This window comes from Canis lupus, chromosome 29, assembly GCF_048164855.1.
Source record: "Canis lupus baileyi chromosome 29, mCanLup2.hap1, whole genome shotgun sequence".
NCBI classification, from domain to species: domain Eukaryota; kingdom Metazoa; phylum Chordata; class Mammalia; order Carnivora; family Canidae; genus Canis; species Canis lupus.
Genome location: NC_132866.1, coordinates 24,969,241 through 24,986,640, shown reverse-complemented (window position 1 = coordinate 24,986,640; position 17,400 = coordinate 24,969,241). Strand labels below are relative to the sequence as shown.

Below are 17,400 nucleotides of genomic sequence, written 5' to 3'. Positions count from 1 at the left end.
TCCTTTATTACCCAGTGTTCATCTCTTGACATTAGATTTTAGATTTGCCCATATTTAAAAACTGATTTTTCTTCTAAGTCTCTTAATTTATAGGATCCTCACCCCCTCTATTCTTTCTTTTCTTTACATTTTATTTATGGCATGTATATTCAGGGGGACCAAAATTGATTTTTTGGGGGCAAAAAAAATATTAGATATTACAATGTGTAGTAATCCCCCCCCCGTCTATCATGAATAAATAAATAAAACCTTAAAAAAAATGGGGATCCCTGGGTGGCTCAGTGGTTCAGCACCTGCCTTTGGCCCAGGGCGTGATCCTGGAGTCCTGGGATCGAGTCCCGCTTCGAGCTCCAGGCATGGAGCCTGCTTCTCCCTCTGCCTGTGTCTCTGCCTCTCTCTCTCTCTCTCTCTATGTCTATCATAAATAAATAAAAATAAATATTAAAAAAATATCATTATTTCATGAATTTAATTTTAGGGGTTTATTTTATTTTATTTTATTTTATTTTATTTATTTTATTATTTATTTTTTTTATGATAGTCACACACAGAGAGAGAGAGAGAGAGGCAGAGACATAGGCAGAGGGAGAAGCAGGCTCCATGCACCAGGAGCCTGACGTGGGATTCGATCCCAGGTCTCTAGGATCGCGCCCTGAGCCAAAGGCAGGCGCCAAACCGCTGTGCCACCCAGGGATCCCAATTTTAGGGGTTTCAAATCTATTCCAATTTTTATCCTTATTAAAGCTCACATTGTACCATCTTTGGTCATTGGGAGCCTGTTTAAGTTGGTATGTTAATCCTTTTGATATGACTTTAGTAGCTTTTGATAGCTTCCTTGTTACTATGTGTTAGGTTGAAAAATTTCAGGCTTAAAAACAAAACAAAAAAAAAAGAAAAATTTCAGGCTTATTTTATATATTTCCTGCCTCCAACTTGTAATTAACCATTTCTTTGAGAAGCTCTGGTTTCTTTTAGTAGGATATGGTATTTCAAGACTATATCTGAATGTTAGAAGTGATTAACAGTTTCTGGATTGGTCATCATTCTAGGCCTTTCCAGAGGGCAGAGGTAGGCTCTTATGAGTTTCTACATATTTACTAATCAAATTCAAGATAAATTTGTTTTGTTTTAACCTAACTCTTCTATATTATATGTGTATCTCCTTCTATCCTGAGAGTCCTGGTTCTCAGGACTTTGATGATAGATTTATAATATCTCATGATTACTCATTTTAGTCCTCTTTTCTATATTTAATGCTCACCATCAGTCCTTATGTTGTTCTCTCTTTGGTCATGTTGGTTATCTGAAGTTTCTCTGGTAGATAACTCTGGTGGGGCTCTCTGAGTTCTTGTATAATGAGAACAGTTCTACCCATGTCTATACTTTGAAGGTCAGTTTTGCTGGGTAGAAAATACTTGGCTTACATTTCTTTCCTTTAGTATCTGAAATATGGTACTCTGTTTTCTTCTGTTATAAAGTGTTGTTGAGGGATCCCTGGGTGGCGCAGCGGTTTAGCGCCTGCCTTTGGCCCAGGGCACGATCCTGGAGACCCGGGATCGAATCCCACATCGGGCTCCCGGTGGGTGCATGGAGCCTGCTTCTTCCTCTGCCTATGTCTCTGCCTCTCTCTCTCTCTCTCTCTCTCTCTCTCTCTGTGTGACTATCATAAATTAAAAAAAAAAAAAAAGTGTTGAAAAGTCTGATGATAATCTGATTTTCTTTCTCTTTCAAGTTATGTGCTCTTTTTGCCTATATGCCAAATAATTTTTTCTTTGAAGACCAATAATTTGACTAGACATTTCTCTAATATGTTCTTATAATATTCAAGCTTTTTTTTTTTTCCAGGAAGGTTTTTTGGAATTATGAGTTTGATTTGTTCTGTTTCTTTGCATTTGGCTATCTTTTTTTAGGGACTTTAAAAAATTTTGTTGGCTTTTCCTGTCATCAGTATTTAAGAACTCTCTCCCAAATTCTTTTTATGTTTCTTCATTTTTAAAAAATTGTGAATATACCTAAAAGATTTACTGTTTTAACCATTTCTTCGTGTATGGTTCTGTAGCATTAAGTATATTCACATTGTGCAACCATCACCACTATCCATCTCTTGAACTTTTTTGCATCTTCCCCAGTTGATACTCTGAACCCGTTAAGCACTAACTCCCACTTCCTCCTCCCTCCCCCCCCAGCTCCTGGCAACCACCGTTCTGCTTTCTGTCTCTATGAATTTGACTATTCTAGGTACCTCATGTAAGTGGGATCATCCAATATTTGTCTTTTTGTTACTGGCTTATTTTACTTAGCATAATGTCTTCAAGGTTCAACCATGTTGTAGCATGTCACTTTCCTTTTAAAGGCTTAGCAATGTTCAGTTACTTAAATGTACCACATTTTATTTATCCGTTCATCCATTGACAGACACTTTGCCTTCTACTTTTTGGCTCTTGTGAATAATGCTGCTATGTACATGGGTATACAAATACCTGTTTGATTCCCTGCTTTCAATTCTTCTAGGTATTCTAGAAATGGAATTACTGAATCATGTGGTAATTCCATATTTAATTTTTTGAGGAACTGCCATTTTCCACAGTAGCTGTACTGTTTTACATTCCCATCAGCAAAGCACAGGGGTTCCAGTTTCTCCACATCCTTGTCAACATTTGTTATTTTCTATATTTTTGATGGTAGCCATCCTAATGAATGTGAGGTGGTAATGGGTGTGAATTTGTTGTGCTTATTTGCTCTTGTATTTTTCTTACTTTAGTCTTTGTTTCTAAAATGACATTTTCTAAAAAAATAAATAAAATGATATTTTCTGATTTTTCTTGACTTCTGTCACCTCATAATTGAGGTTTTTAATTCTGGGTATTTATTACTCTTTTTGTTTTATGTCATTTTTAAACTCTAGTAGCTCATTTAAAAATAGTTCATTAGTGCATTATCCATTTTGGTACACATTTTTCTGTAAATGTATTTAGAATCTTAGATACAGAAACATACTTTTGTGTAAAATAATGCATACCTTTAAAAACAAGTAAATTATTGAAGATTTAGGAATGCCAAAACCCATCTTGAATTGGTTGACATTTAAAACAGTTGTAATTTTTGCTTTATTAATTTGTCAATACTTGGGAACCTTCTGTTTCTGTGATACCTGGTACATGTACACAGATGTAAAGAATCATACTATCCACAAGAACTATTTAATACACCAAACTTTTTTGAGAATTTTATCAGGTCACATGGTTGCAAATGGAAATAAGTGTGTAAAATGCTATTTTAACAGACTAACATATAAATGCTGCATTTTTATAAGTGGAACAAAAAGCACATAGCAATCTTAATTTTCCCCTTTGCACAGAAATTAAGGTACCTTTTTATCCATCTTTAGTTTACCTCTTGTTCATAAGGGTGCTTAGAGAGGTATGAATGTTGACAAGGCAGTGGTTTAGGCTTGTTCCTGGACCTTCTTCCCCAATCATATTCTGAGGGGAGAAAGTTAAAAGAGCATTAATAAGCTCTAGGAAAACACTAGAATAAGTACTGAGCTGATTTTACCAGAGTACAGAATCTCTGGCAGGAATTTCATATTGTAATCTCAAGTCCTTCCTCCAAAAACATGAGAAGCTTCTAAGTTGAGGAGGTGGTAGGTAGAGGGGAATAATGGTGAAGAGTCCTGAAGAAATCTATTTATGTTGCATCTTCTGCAGATATAACCTCCCAAGTTTAATATGTTTTATTTGCTTACTCATTTATTAATTTCACTATAAAACATTAATGAAATACCTAATGTAATAAAGGACTTTGTATATACCACATTAGGAAGCTTGAACTTCACTCCATAGGCAATGGGCAGTTATCACTGTCTCTTAAGTGGGAGAATTACATGGTCCAAAAAAACGCCACCATATAATAGACAAAAATAATTAGAATACAGGCAAGATTTCTAAGAGTTCTAACAACAAAATAGCACAAAGATTAAAATTAGAGATATGGCTACTAATAGTAGCTACCATTTATTGAGTATATATTCTTTTTTTTAATTTTTTTAAGGAATGTATTTATTCATGAGAGACAGAGAGAGGCAGAGACATAGAAAGAGGGAGGAGAAGCAGGTTCCATGCAGAGAGCCTGTTGGGGGACTTGATCCTGGGACTCTGGGATTATGCTCTGAGCCAAAGCAGACGCTCAACTGCTGAGCCACCCAAGCGTCCCTCTTGAGCATATATTCTATGGCACTTCTTGGGGCATGAGCACCAAATATTGGATTTTTATTATTTAATTCATTTTTAGAATTATGACATGTTCAAATATGAAACTTTAAAAGTATATATATAAACTTCATGTATATATAAACGATATGAGGTAATTATGCAGCAAGAGCAAATTTATGTTGCTATTAATTGTTCTCTAGACTGAAAAGGTAGGATTAACAACTGGCAAAGGTGTAATGTTTCTGTTCTCTATAATTTAAATCAGAAAGCATAGTTTTTTATTTTTTTCTTTGTAATATAATTTTATGAAGAAATCAGCAAGACATGTCATAGAGGCTACTTTGTAATTTCTGCTTTTCACCTATAGAAAAAATGTTTATATCTAACAATTTAATTACGTCTAACAGTGTAATTATAACGATTAATTATAGCATGCACCACTAGTTAGCATTTGTTTTGAAGTGGGTAGACTGGTCTGTTTAAAAGTTACTATTTTTTTAAATCAATTCTGAACAATTCATGGTTTGAAGATGTATAAAGATGGTGGTATTAAGTTTATTAATAGGGTATTTTCTTTGGTGGTTTTTTTTTGGAGGGGGGTTGTGGTAGAAAGAGTGTGGTCAAAATTAGGATGGTAGAGAAGTTACTCTTTCTCTTTTGCTTATTACCCTTTAATAAGAGTAGCCTTGTTAAAGACTTGAAATGCTTTTCCCTATATTAAGTACAGTGAACTTTGCTAAAAAAAAAACTGTTAATAAGAAAAAACTGTTAATACTTTTGTATTAACAAAAGTTAATACAAACTTGTATTGTTTATTTCAAGCGGATTTTGGAGTGTCAGCTAAAAACACAAGGACAATTCAAAGAAGAGATTCCTTTATTGGCACACCATATTGGTATGTATTCAATTTTCTGTATTTGCAGTATTAGTGTATCAGAAGCTCTTAATCACCTTTTATCACTCATTAATTTTGTCCTCATAATTGATTATACTGTCTATCTTTTATGTGGCTTGCAGTTGTTATTCTTATGTTAAACATCTTAACTTTAAATTCTCTGTCTTCATAGGATGGCTCCTGAAGTAGTCATGTGTGAAACATCTAAGGACAGACCGTATGACTACAAAGCTGATGTTTGGTCCCTGGGTATCACTTTAATAGAAATGGCTGAGATAGAACCTCCTCATCATGAATTAAATCCAATGCGAGTGCTGCTAAAAATAGCAAAATCAGAGCCCCCTACATTAGCACAGCCATCAAAATGGTAAATTATTCTCAACAAAACAGAACTTGATGTTTTATTCTTCCAGCTTTTCAAGGATATTTAAATTTAGTTATGTGCTACAAAGACTGAATGGGTAGAAAACTGATTTTTGGTACTTTTTTTTTTTTTAAAGACTTAAGCACCATCCAAATTTTTATAACTGACTTTTTCCATAAATTTGAAAATATCACTGATTTGAGTTCTACATGAAACAACTGTATATAATACAGTATTTTCTGTACTACAAGAAAGTGAGGTGTATATGTGGTTGATTTATATTTGTGGAATTTAATAGAACAGTTTCTATGATTTTTGGCATACTTGTGAATGTATGACTATATCGCGTCTAAAACTATGACTATATACATATGTATTTGGTTTTCTTTTTACAGATGATATCTTAATATTCCTCTTAATATTATTATGAAATCTTAGCATTCTCATTAACTAATTTTCTTATGTTGAATAGTATTACATACATAATAAAACTCAATCTTATCAGAGTTTTGTTTGATTTTAATAACAAGAAAGTAAAACAGACTATCATTGTTAAAATTTTATTTTGAAGGTCTCCAAATTTTAAGGACTTTCTAAAGAAATGCTTGGAAAAGAATGTGGATTCCAGGTGGACTACATCTCAGCTACTGCAGGTAAGAGAAGAGTAATATAACCACAGCAAACTACAGGCAATTGTTTTAATTAAGAAGAGTACAGTTTCAGATCATTCAGTGTATTGTCTTTTCACTCGAGTTTCCCTGTGGAAACTTAGAATACATTGTAGTAGTAAACATTTGCTTTACAAACATGTGTGCTTCCATTACTAAAAGGCATTTAGCTTATAAGTCACCCACTTGTGCTTTTTTGATTCCATTTAATTGTGTTCTTTTTAATTCTGTTAGTTATTTCTACTTTGTTAGTTACTTTTAGTTTGTCTCTCCAGTTACTAGAAAGCAAGCCCCTTGGGAGCAGGGGTCATGAGTAATTTTTTTTAAATCTCTTACGGTGAGGGTAAATATTCAGTAAATACTGCTGACTTTTAAAAAAAAAATGGTGTTAGGGGCATATGGGTGGCTCAGTCAGTTAAGTGTCTGCCTTCAGCTAGGTCATGATCTCAGGGTCCTGGGATCCAGCACTATATTGGGCTCCCTGATCAGTGGGGAGTCTGCTTCTCCTTCTCCCTCTGTCCCTCCCTCCTACTCCTGCTCTTGCTCTCTCTCTCAAGTAAATAAATAAAATCTATTAAAAAATGCTTTTAAAGTGATTGGATAGTTTTGTTTTATAGCGGGACCCATTTGTAATAACTGAAATAGAAATTTGTTAAATAGGGATGCCTGGGTGGCTCAGTACTTGAGCATCTGCCTTCAGCTCAGGGTGTGATCCCAGGGTCCTGGGATCAAGTCCTGCATCAGGCTCCCAGCGGGACTTGCTTCTCCCTCTGCCTGTTTCTCTGCCTCTCTCTTTGTGTCTCTCATGAATAAATGAATACAATCTTTTTTTAAAAAAGACATTTATTAAATAGTATTACAAGTGGACAAACAGAATGACAAACCTTGAGGCAGTTACTGTTAGATTGAGTTACTGTGTAACTCTTGCATTATAGTATTTTAAGTTGATCTGTTTATCTCTGTGCAACAGATGCATCCCTAAAATGCACTTTCTCATATTCTTTCATCATCCCCACTTTGGAAGGCCTAAGTCTGTGACAGGAACTATTAAGTGCTGCTGAGTGTCCAAAGATGAATAAAATGTCTTCTTACTCTTAAGATGTGAGAACCAGGGACGGTTGGGTGGCTCAACAGTTGAACGTATGCTTTCGGCTCAGGGTATGATATCTGGTCTGGGGATCAAGTCCTGCATTGGGCTCCCTGTGAGGAGCCTGCTTCTCCCTCTGCCTGTATCTCTGCCTGTCTCTCATGAAAATAATAAAATAAATAAAATAAAAATAAATAAAAAATAAAATAAAGAATATTAGAACCATGTCAAAAAAGCAGGTATTTGCAGACCACTTTTTTTAAGATTTTATTTGTGAGGGGATCCCTGGGTGGCTCAGCGGTTTAGCGCCTGCCTTTGGCCCAGGGCGCAATCCTGGAGTCCCAGGATCGAGTCCCCCGTCGGGCTCCCGGCATGGAGCCTGCTTCTCCCTCCTCCTGTGTCTCTGCCTCTCTCTCTCTCTCAGTGTCTATCATAAATAAATAAATCTTAAAAAAAAAAAAAAGATTTTATTTATGAGAGAGAGTGAGTGCACTCATGTGCACAAGCAGGGGGGAGGGCAGAAGGAGTGGGAAAAAGCAGGCTCCTCACTGAGCAGGAAGTCAGATGCAGGGCTTAATCCCAGGACACCGAATCATTACTTGAGCAAGAGGCAGATGCTTAACCTACTGAGCCACCCAGGCACTCTTATTTTCAGACACTTTAAACAGAATTCCAAAGCTTTTTGTAATTCTTTTATTGAGGTTTTATCCAGGATTTATATATATATATTGTTGTTACTTCTTAAGAACCAAAAATGTATCAATTTGAAATTTGCTTTAAAATTTATTTTAGATTATGAAATTTCGAACATAGCAGAAAAGTACATGTACCTATTACCCAGATATATTACCATTTTTGACATATTTCCTTCCAATTCTTAAAAAAGTTACATACTTGTAGGCAGCCCCTATTTCTGCTCAGTCCCCTTCTGCTCCTTCCTTGCTCAAATGTAACATTATCTGAAGTGGTTTATATTTTTGCTACCCATGTGTTTATATTTTATCACATAATGATGTGTGTATTATGTGTTTGAAATTTTATAAGCAACCATTTCAGCTGTTAATTATGTTCTTTTTAATGATCAAACAGCATCCTTTTGTTACGGTTGATTCCAACAAACCAATTCGAGAGCTGATTGCAGAGGCAAAGGCTGAAGTAACAGAAGAAGTTGAAGATGGCAAAGAGGAAGATGATGAGGAAGAAACAGAAAATTCTTTGGTCAGTATTTAGAAAGGAAATATTATTTGGGTAATATTTAGAGTCACATTTTGAGGTGTAATTGTACCTGTGTCTAAAGATTAATCCATTTGTAGCAGTTCAAAACCTTTAATTTTAGGGGTGAAGATTAACCAGTTTGCTCCATTTTTGTCAAATTTTTTTAAAGATTTGCCAGTTCTTTAAGTTATTTTTATAATTTCATCAAATTTTACTTAAGATGTTAAATCATTATATATGACTTAAATCATATACTTATCTATATACAAAATATGTATATTGTTTTGGTCACCATCTCGAAGATGTATTTTAACACTAAAATGTATAAAATCTTTTTTAGCCAATACCTGCAAGTAAGCGTGCCTCGTCTGACCTTAGTATTGCCAGCTCTGAAGAAGATAAACTTTCACAAAATGCTTGTATTTTGGAATCTGTCTCAGAAAAAACAGAACATAATACTTCTGAAGATAAATTTAACAGCAAAGATCTTAATGAAAAACTCACCACTGATGAACCTGAAAAAGCTGCAGAGGGAATTAATGAACATATTAATGATGCTCACTTAGAAGCTATGGCTGAACTTCATGATAGAACAACAGTGATCGAGGAAAATGGGAGAGAGGAGAAGAGACCCAGGCTTGAAAATCTACCTGACACAGAAGACCAAGAAACAGTGGACGTTAATTCAGTCAATGAAGGAAAAGAAAGTAATATAATGATAACTTTAGAAACAGATATTGAACAGAATCTGAAACCTGAGGAAGAAAAGGTTCAGGAAAAGCAACGGATATTTGAAAATAAGATTACGGAATCTGAGGAAATTAAAGATACTGCTATTCAGACAATGGATTTAGTTTCTCAAGAGACGGGAGAAAAAGAGGCAGACATTCAGGTTGTTGAAGATGAAGATACACTTACAAAGGAAGACACTCAAGAGAAATTGGGAAAAGATAACAAAACTCTAGAAGACATGATCAGCAATACAAGCAATGTGATAGGAACAAATGAGGCAGGAGATGTTGCTCAGAAGGCAGTTGAAGACAATGCTAAGGATGCTCAGAGTAATGATGGGAAGGAAGTGGTTGAAGTAGATCAGAAATTAGTAAGTAAGCCCACAACGGGTCCTGAGGCTGGTGGTACTGAGGAAGTTCCTATTAAAGATGTAGTGGAAACTAATGAGATAGATCAGAAATCCATGGAAGGTAAAGATGAGGAACAATTAATCAACAATTTAGAGAACATAGTGAAGACCAGTGAGGAGTCTGGGACAAATGAAGGTGAGGAAATTATTGAATCCAGTAGCACTGAAGAAATAGAGGTCAGACGTATAGTAACTCATACTGACCAGAAGGCTTTAGGAAATGAAACTCAGGATGCTCCTGAAGCCACTGTTCAGATAGATACAGAGCAAAAAGCAATTCCATGTGAAATGCCAATTAAAACAGAACTTCAAGTGACTCCCTCTTCTCAGCCCAGTGAACCTCAGCCTGTTCCAATACCTAGTATTAATATCAACTCTGAAGATGCAGAAAATAAAGGAGAAATAGGTGCTTTATCAAAAACTGAAACCATGCTGCTTCCAGAATCTGAGAGTCAAAAGGAAAATGATACTGATTCAGGCACTGGTTCCACTGCTGATAATAGCAGCATTGATTTGAATTTATCTATTTCTAGCTTCCTAAGCAAAACTAAAGACACTGGATCAATATCTTTGCAAGTAAGTATATGTGAGTCCTAGTTTGAGTTTTTCTTCATAATTTTGGCAATTTACAGGTTATGTGAAACATATTTTGAAGATAAAACAGCACCAAACCAGTGTATTGCCAACCTTACAAAGTTCTTAAGGCAATCAACTAAAAAGGCAATCAACTAAAAAGAATCAAGGAGAGAGATTCTGGATATAATCTTTTAATTTTTTTATAATACCTGATTTTGCCAACTTGACGTAAACAGTAGAAGTTACTTGGTGTGATTGGCTTCTCTTATTGCACATATTTAGATATATTTTAGGAAGCATCCATAATATATGAAAGAGTTGAGGAATTGAAAGAATGATCTCTTTTTAAGTACATTTAGAGTATAAACAGTCCTTGATTTACCAGTGGCCCATACACTGTTTCCTCCTCAATCATAGATAGTCATCTCGACTGCCATGAGAACCATTGTGGGAAAACAAACAAAAAAATCAAAAACTAAAATGCAGAACACTTGGAGCTCTTAGAGCCATTCTCAAATTTTAGTGTGCTTAAGAGTTACCAGGGGTATATATGATTAGGGATGTTAACTAGACTAAATGATAATCATTTAGCAATACATGCAAATATTGAATCATTACGTTGTACACCTGAAACTAACATACTATTTATTATAGGTCAAGTATACCTCAACATGAACAAATTATTTTAAAAAAGAGTTTCAGGGGCACCTGGGTGACTCAAGTCAGTTAGGGGGCTGCCTTCAGCTCAGGCTTGATCTGAGGGTCTGGGGTCAAGCTGAACATCTGGCTTCCTGTTTAGTAGGGAGTCAACTTTTCCCTCTGCCCCTCCCCTCCACTAATGCTCTCTCTCTTTCTCAAAAAAAGAGTTTCAGAGGGCGTTATGTAGAGGTCTGGGGTAGGGCACAAGGATCAATATTTGTAATAGAAGAACCCATGGAATTCTGATACAGGTGAGCCATAGACTACTTAGATACTTTGGGTTGATAGCAGAGGAAAAGACTGTGCAAAGCAGGAACAATTTAGGAAACTGACCTCAGGAACTGGACTCTAGGGCGTGACTGATGAGTCTGCCTGTCTGCACCAAATTATTACACATAATTTGAAGTTTATTCACTGACTTAGTAAAAAATCCAAATACTTTTTTTAGAATTAAGGTGATATTAATTGTAGATACTTAAGTAGAAACTGAAATACTAAGTTTAGGTTTACAGGGTGGCAAGCCCACTTTAGATTTCAGGGAAAGCCTGGCTAGATAGGGTGCCATGGTCCAGGGCTTAGGAAGAGAAGTGTGAGTGTACTGGTAGCCTGGAGAGTAGAACACTAAGGTTGCAAAAAGGTATTTGGAAAGTGCCAGAGGCAGACTAAAATTCTAATGCATTTTAATTTAGTATTATCACATTCCACTTTTGCTCCCTTTGCTTTCAGACCCTTCCCCCATATCAAAACCAAGTTAATTATTTGCTCTCAATACTTATATTTTGCCAAACTATATTTTTTAGAATGTTATACTTCCGTTATTTCTATTTAAAAAGCAGTTGGATATCAGCTGAGGAATGGAGTTTGGTCTTGATAAAGAATTGTAGGCAATAGCAGGCAGCTGAAATGTTATCTTTCTAGTAATTCTAAAATCACATGTCCATCTCTGTTTTTGAGATGGAGGAGGGCTGTTGATATTATCGCTGCTGATGAAATAGATTTTAATTCCCAGCCCTGTCAGTGTGTAAAAATTACCTGGGGAGCCTTTCTTGAATGCAAATTCTCAGCCACCCTCAGACCTGTTGAATTAGATTCTTTAAGAGATGAGCCCCAGACATTCATTTTTAAGTGTTTTGTCAGTGGTTCTAAAGCTGAAAAGCAGAGGTATCTAAAAACTTACAGGGTCAAAAGAGGAAGAAAAATGATTAACATGTAAAAGTTATACTAATTTATGTGAATTGTTTTTTTGTGCCTAATTATGATGTGGTGTCGTAAAAATTATAGGTGCATGGTTCTGTGTTGTGTTTTGTTAAGAAAATGTTTTTTGTCTCCAGTATTTTCCATACAAAACCTAACTAACATAAAATCTCACTCAGGAAACAAGAAGACAAAAGAAAACATTGAAGAAAACACGCAAATTTGTTGTTGATGGTGTAGAAGTGAGTGTAACGACATCAAAGATAGTTACAGATAGTGATTCCAAAACTGAAGAGTTGAGATTTCTTCGGTGAGTAGAGAACATAATTAAAACTGGGTTTGGACTTCCTTGCAGTCTCCGCAAAGTATGAAGAATAGAGAAACAAGGGTAAAGTCTTGGCTAATTTTGGGTTATTCTTACTACTTTGCCATTTGAAAATATTGTTAAATTTTTTTTTTAAAGCATTGCTTTAGTTGTGTAATTTTTGCTATCTTCTCTAATTATTGCTATTAAATTTTATCAGACGTCAGGAACTTCGGGAGTTAAGATTCCTTCAGAAAGAAGAGCAAAGAGCCCAACAGCAGCTCAATAGCAAACTGCAACAACAGCGAGAACAAATTTTCCGGCGCTTTGAGCAAGAAATGATGGTAAAGTCTTAGATTTTATACCATTTTGTTAATACTGAAATTTAGTGCTTAAAAAAAAAAAACAACCCGCTAGCAGGTTTTAGAACTTGTTCTTTGATGACGAGATTTTCTCTGGCCTTGCTAGTATTTCTGGCCTTTATCTCTTTGGTGTTTTAGATGCTTTTTTTCCTGTTTTGTTTTTGTTTTTTTTTTTCCCTTTTTTCCTTTTGAATGAAAGGATCTTCTATCTCAGTCTTCCTGTACTGACTTACAGTGTGATGTGTCTTCCAGTTTTCTTTGATTAAAATTTATCACAAAAACCTGGAATCATGAAGCTAGCAGATGCTTTATAAAGTTCTCAGGTGTGCCTATTTCTGGATAATTTTTCAGTGTTATGATTTGACCTCTTAAATTTGGAAACTTAAGATTTAAAAAAAATTTTTTTTATTTATTTACGAGAGAGAGAGAGAGAGAGAGAGAGAGAGGCAGGCTCCACACAGGGAGCCCGATGCGGGACCCGATTCCGGGTCCCCAGGATCATGCCCCGGGCCGAAGGCAGGCGCCAAACCACTGAGCCACCCAGGGATCCTGAAACTTAAGATTTTAAGGCAGTCTAGAATAGTTGTCTTCAAGCCTGTCTTGAGTACTACTTGGGGCTTGTTCAAAACACACCTATTTCTCTGGCTCCTCCTACAGTTAAGCTTCCACATCCCTATTCAAAGCTAATAGAGAAATTGGTGCTGACTAGTCAAGGGTAATTGTCATGGAATCTTTCTGTTTTTACCTTGTGGCCAAAGTTGGAAAGGGAATCAGTAATGTGACCTAAAATTTTAGTATTTATTGAAACATCTAGTTTAATGGGGGTTAGAAAAAAAGATCATTTCAAATGTTACAATATTCATGTTTTGAATATGTTTCTTTGTTCATATAAATTGTAAGTAGTAAGGATTGTTTTCTGTACAGTGTGGCATTGTTGATTACATTTGTTGGATCATACCTGAGAATTCTTAAGAGAATAATGAACTTTTATTCTTATTGAGTATTTTTATAGTACTCAACATTCTATATTCAAGAACCTTATAATAATTACATCTCTTTTCCCACAAAATATTTCTAAAATGTTTTGCTGTTTACTTTTATTTTTTTTGACCTGGGGGGAGGGGCAGAGATAGAGAATCTTAAGCAGGCTCATGCCCAGCGTGGAGCCCAATGCCAACCTTGATCTAACAACCCTGAGATTGTGACCTAAACCCAAATCAAGAGACGATTAAACAACCGAGCCTCCCACTGCCACTTTACTTATTTTTTTTAAATACCCTTGATAAATATTTAACTCTACCTATATCCAAATTATATAATACTCAAGTAATTAAATAAGCAGGAATCTTTCATTGAAAGAGCAGATTTATAATTTCAAAAGATTTGTGTTGTATTGAAACAGAATATTTAAGAATCTTAATGAGGGGACACCTGGGTTAAGCATCTGACTTCAGCTCAGGTCATGATCTCAGGGTCCTGGGATTTAGCTCCACATTGAGCTCCTTGCTCAGCAGGCAGTCTGCTTCTCTTGGTCTCCTTCTGTCTCCCCCCACTCCACTCGTGCTCTTGCTCACTTGCTCTCTCTCAAATAAATAAAATCTTAAAAAAAAAATCTTAAGAGTAAATCTAAATATGACAAGTAAATGGTACATTATTAAAATAGACTTTGGATAAGACCTTTGGTTTATCAAACATTTATTGGATAAATATTGAAAATTTTCTAACTTTAGTACTTCATATCAACTGGATATTCTTCTGGATGGTTTAAAAATTTTGACTATTCTACTTGTATAATAGAGAAAAGTATTTTGTGTTAAAAAAAATGAAATGCTCATTTTTTTTTCTAAAGATTTATTTGAGAGAGAGTTAGAGAACATGTTGGGGGAGGGGCAGAGGGAGAAGGAGAAGGAGACTCCTCACTGAGGAGGGAAGCCTTGAAGACAGACACTTAACTGACTGAACCATTCAAGCACTGCCATGTGGTCATCCTTTAAAAAACATTTTCTTTTTTTTTTCTTTTTTTTTTAAGATGAAGAGTCACATACTCTTTTTTTTTTTAATTTTTATTTATTTATGATAGTCACAGAGAGAGAGAGAGAGAGAGAGGCAGAGGGAGAAGCAGGCTCCATGCACCGGGAGCCTGATGTGGGATTCGATCCCGGGTCTCCAGGATCACGCCCCGGGCCAAAGGCAGGCGCCAAACGGCTGCGCCACCCAGGGATCCCTAAAAAACATTTTCCAACATATTTTAGTGCATTTGACTTTTTCAGTATTGCAAAGGTTGTGTCACATCACTAAATTTAAATACTGGTTATATACTCTAAGTAAACATTGTTATTATGAGTAGTTGAGCGGCTGCCTTTGGCTCAGATCAGGTGATCCTGTGGTCTTGGGATTGAGTGCCACATCAGGCTACCTGCAGGGAGCCTGCTTCTCCCTTTGCATGTATCTCTGCCTCTCTGTGTCTCTCATGAATAAATAAATAAAATCTTTAAAAAAAAAGTTAAGTTGGGCAGCCCCGGTGGCACAGCGGTTTGGCGCCGCCTGCAGCCCGGGGCTTTATCCTGGAGACCCTGGATCGAGTCCCATGTCGGGCTCTCTGCGTGGAGCCTGCTTCTCTCTCTTCCTGTGTCTCTGCCTCTCTCTCTCTCTCTCTCTCTCTCTCTCTCCTTCTCTCTCTGCCTGTGTCTCTGCCTCTCTCTCTCTCTCTCTCTCAATTTCTATGAATAAATAAAATCTTAAAAAAAAAAAAGAAAAGTTAAATGATCTTGAGCTACATTATTTTACAGAGCAAAAAACGACAGTATGATCAAGAAATTGAGAATCTAGAAAAACAACAGAAACAGACTATTGAACGTCTAGAACAAGAACACACAAATCGCTTACGAGATGAAGCCAAACGCATTAAAGGAGAACAAGAGAAAGAGTTGTCCAAATTTCAGAATATGTTGAAGAATCGAAAGAAGGAGGTAAGTAAAACTACTGCTTTTAGTTATGAAAGCTGTTTTTTTAATGTACACTTAAGACTACAGAACTAGGAATAATAGTACTCATTCATTCTTTCGGTCTTCCCAAGAGTCATGTAGGGTAGTAAGGTGAGGTGTTATCCCATTTTACTGTCAAGGAGAATGGGGTAGAAGAGGTTTTTAGTGGTCTGTTCAAGTTCACAAACTACCATTAAATGTCCAGCTAAGTCTTGAACCAAGTCTAATTCATTTTCCTTCCAATCTACCATTTTTCCTTTATTAATGCAATAGTTAAGGCCTCTGTAGAAATTGCTTTTTTTCAAGAAAACTTACTATGTTGTGTTTGCAGGTGGGAACAATAATTCATCTTATTATTTATTTATAATATTTAATTCATACTTAAACATTTTTTCTTGGTTAGCTTGATTGCCTTTCTTAAACATTGTGCCAAAACAAAAGCTGAGTACCTTGAAATTTGAAATTATAAATCCATCAGATTGAAAGATAATTTGAAGAGTCACAGGTAGAAAATACCTGTGTAAAGTCATTTCTTTACAATGAATTTTTAAATTTTTCCTGAAGCTGTTCCATATTGTTATAGAATCTGTGCTATTGTTTACTATGAAAAGTTGTCATTGATTCATAAAGAGGATATATATATTGTATTAATGTCTTTTTCTCTCCCAAATTAAAGTAAAACAAGAGTTTTACATAATAGCAAAGGTGATTTTATGATTTATTCTGTACCTTTAGTGTAGGGGAAGAATTTACCTTTTTGTGGTGTAAAAGACCCTAGGGACAATAATTATGAATAGTTCAAATAGGATTAGAATAAAAATCTCAACCAAACCTGTATATGCATTTTCACTTTTGTTGTATATCGAAAATACTCATGTTTATTGACTTTAACATTTAATTATGCATAAAACTGAGTATCATAGTGCTGAACTTGAGGGTCTGCTTTAAAAGCGTAGAATCTAAGATTAATAAATACAATGCATTATATAATTTCTTTAGGTAAATAATGAAATGGTATATAATCTTATTTGATGTGGCTACCATTTCTAAAAATTAGTGTTTTTACTGCTAAATATTTTATGTAAGGTTTCTCTGTATACCATGATGTATGACTTTACTGAGGCTCCATGTCAGTTTTCTTGAAACTGTGGGGTAGTTTTTATTGAGAGGTTATTTTTTAACATCAGATTTAATCTTTAAAAATTTCTAGATAAATATATGATTTAATCCTAAATATATTAAAGTGTGTAGTTATTTTTACTGTTTTGGGGTCGGAGAGTTGAGCTAGTGAACATGTTTGAGATCATGATATGCATATTTTAAATAATTATTTAATGTATTTTTTTCCTCATTGCTAAATTTCTTGCATTTGGGGAGTCTCTTTTCCTTTTAATGGTGATTTGGTTTCATGAGGGATTACTGATGGGGAATTTTAAATACACTCTTTTCAATCAAAATCCGTCTCTTTCACAGACCATCAGTAGCATGTGGTGATTTGGAATCTCTGCTTTTGGTGCTTCTACTTGAAAACACATGATTGTTTTTCATAGTTGGATTACAGATCTTCTGTTAGGTGCAATACATATCTAGGATTTTGAAATGATTAAAAGAAGGAGCCTTAAATTATACTTCATTTTATAATATACTTTATTTGGTGTGATAAATCATAGCATTCTAAACTATTATTTTGTGAGTGCTTA

The 17,400-nt window shown here is 35.3% G+C and overlaps 1 protein-coding gene across 3 annotated transcripts in view; it reads left to right on the top strand.

Annotated features, from left to right (window-relative positions):
- SLK (STE20 like kinase) overlaps positions 1–17,400 on the top strand; it is a 63,255-nt gene that overhangs the window by 27,394 nt on the left and 18,461 nt on the right. For all 3 annotated transcript variants that reach the window (XM_072805429.1, XM_072805428.1, XM_072805430.1), the window contains 8 exons: positions 5,034–5,106; positions 5,279–5,473; positions 6,042–6,123; positions 8,315–8,443; positions 8,781–10,157; positions 12,230–12,360; positions 12,575–12,698; positions 15,506–15,685. In XM_072805429.1, coding sequence (XP_072661530.1) covers positions 5,034–5,106; positions 5,279–5,473; positions 6,042–6,123; positions 8,315–8,443; positions 8,781–10,157; positions 12,230–12,360; positions 12,575–12,698; positions 15,506–15,685 — 2,291 coding nt within the window. The remainder of the gene's footprint in view (positions 1–5,033; positions 5,107–5,278; positions 5,474–6,041; positions 6,124–8,314; positions 8,444–8,780; positions 10,158–12,229; positions 12,361–12,574; positions 12,699–15,505; positions 15,686–17,400) is intronic.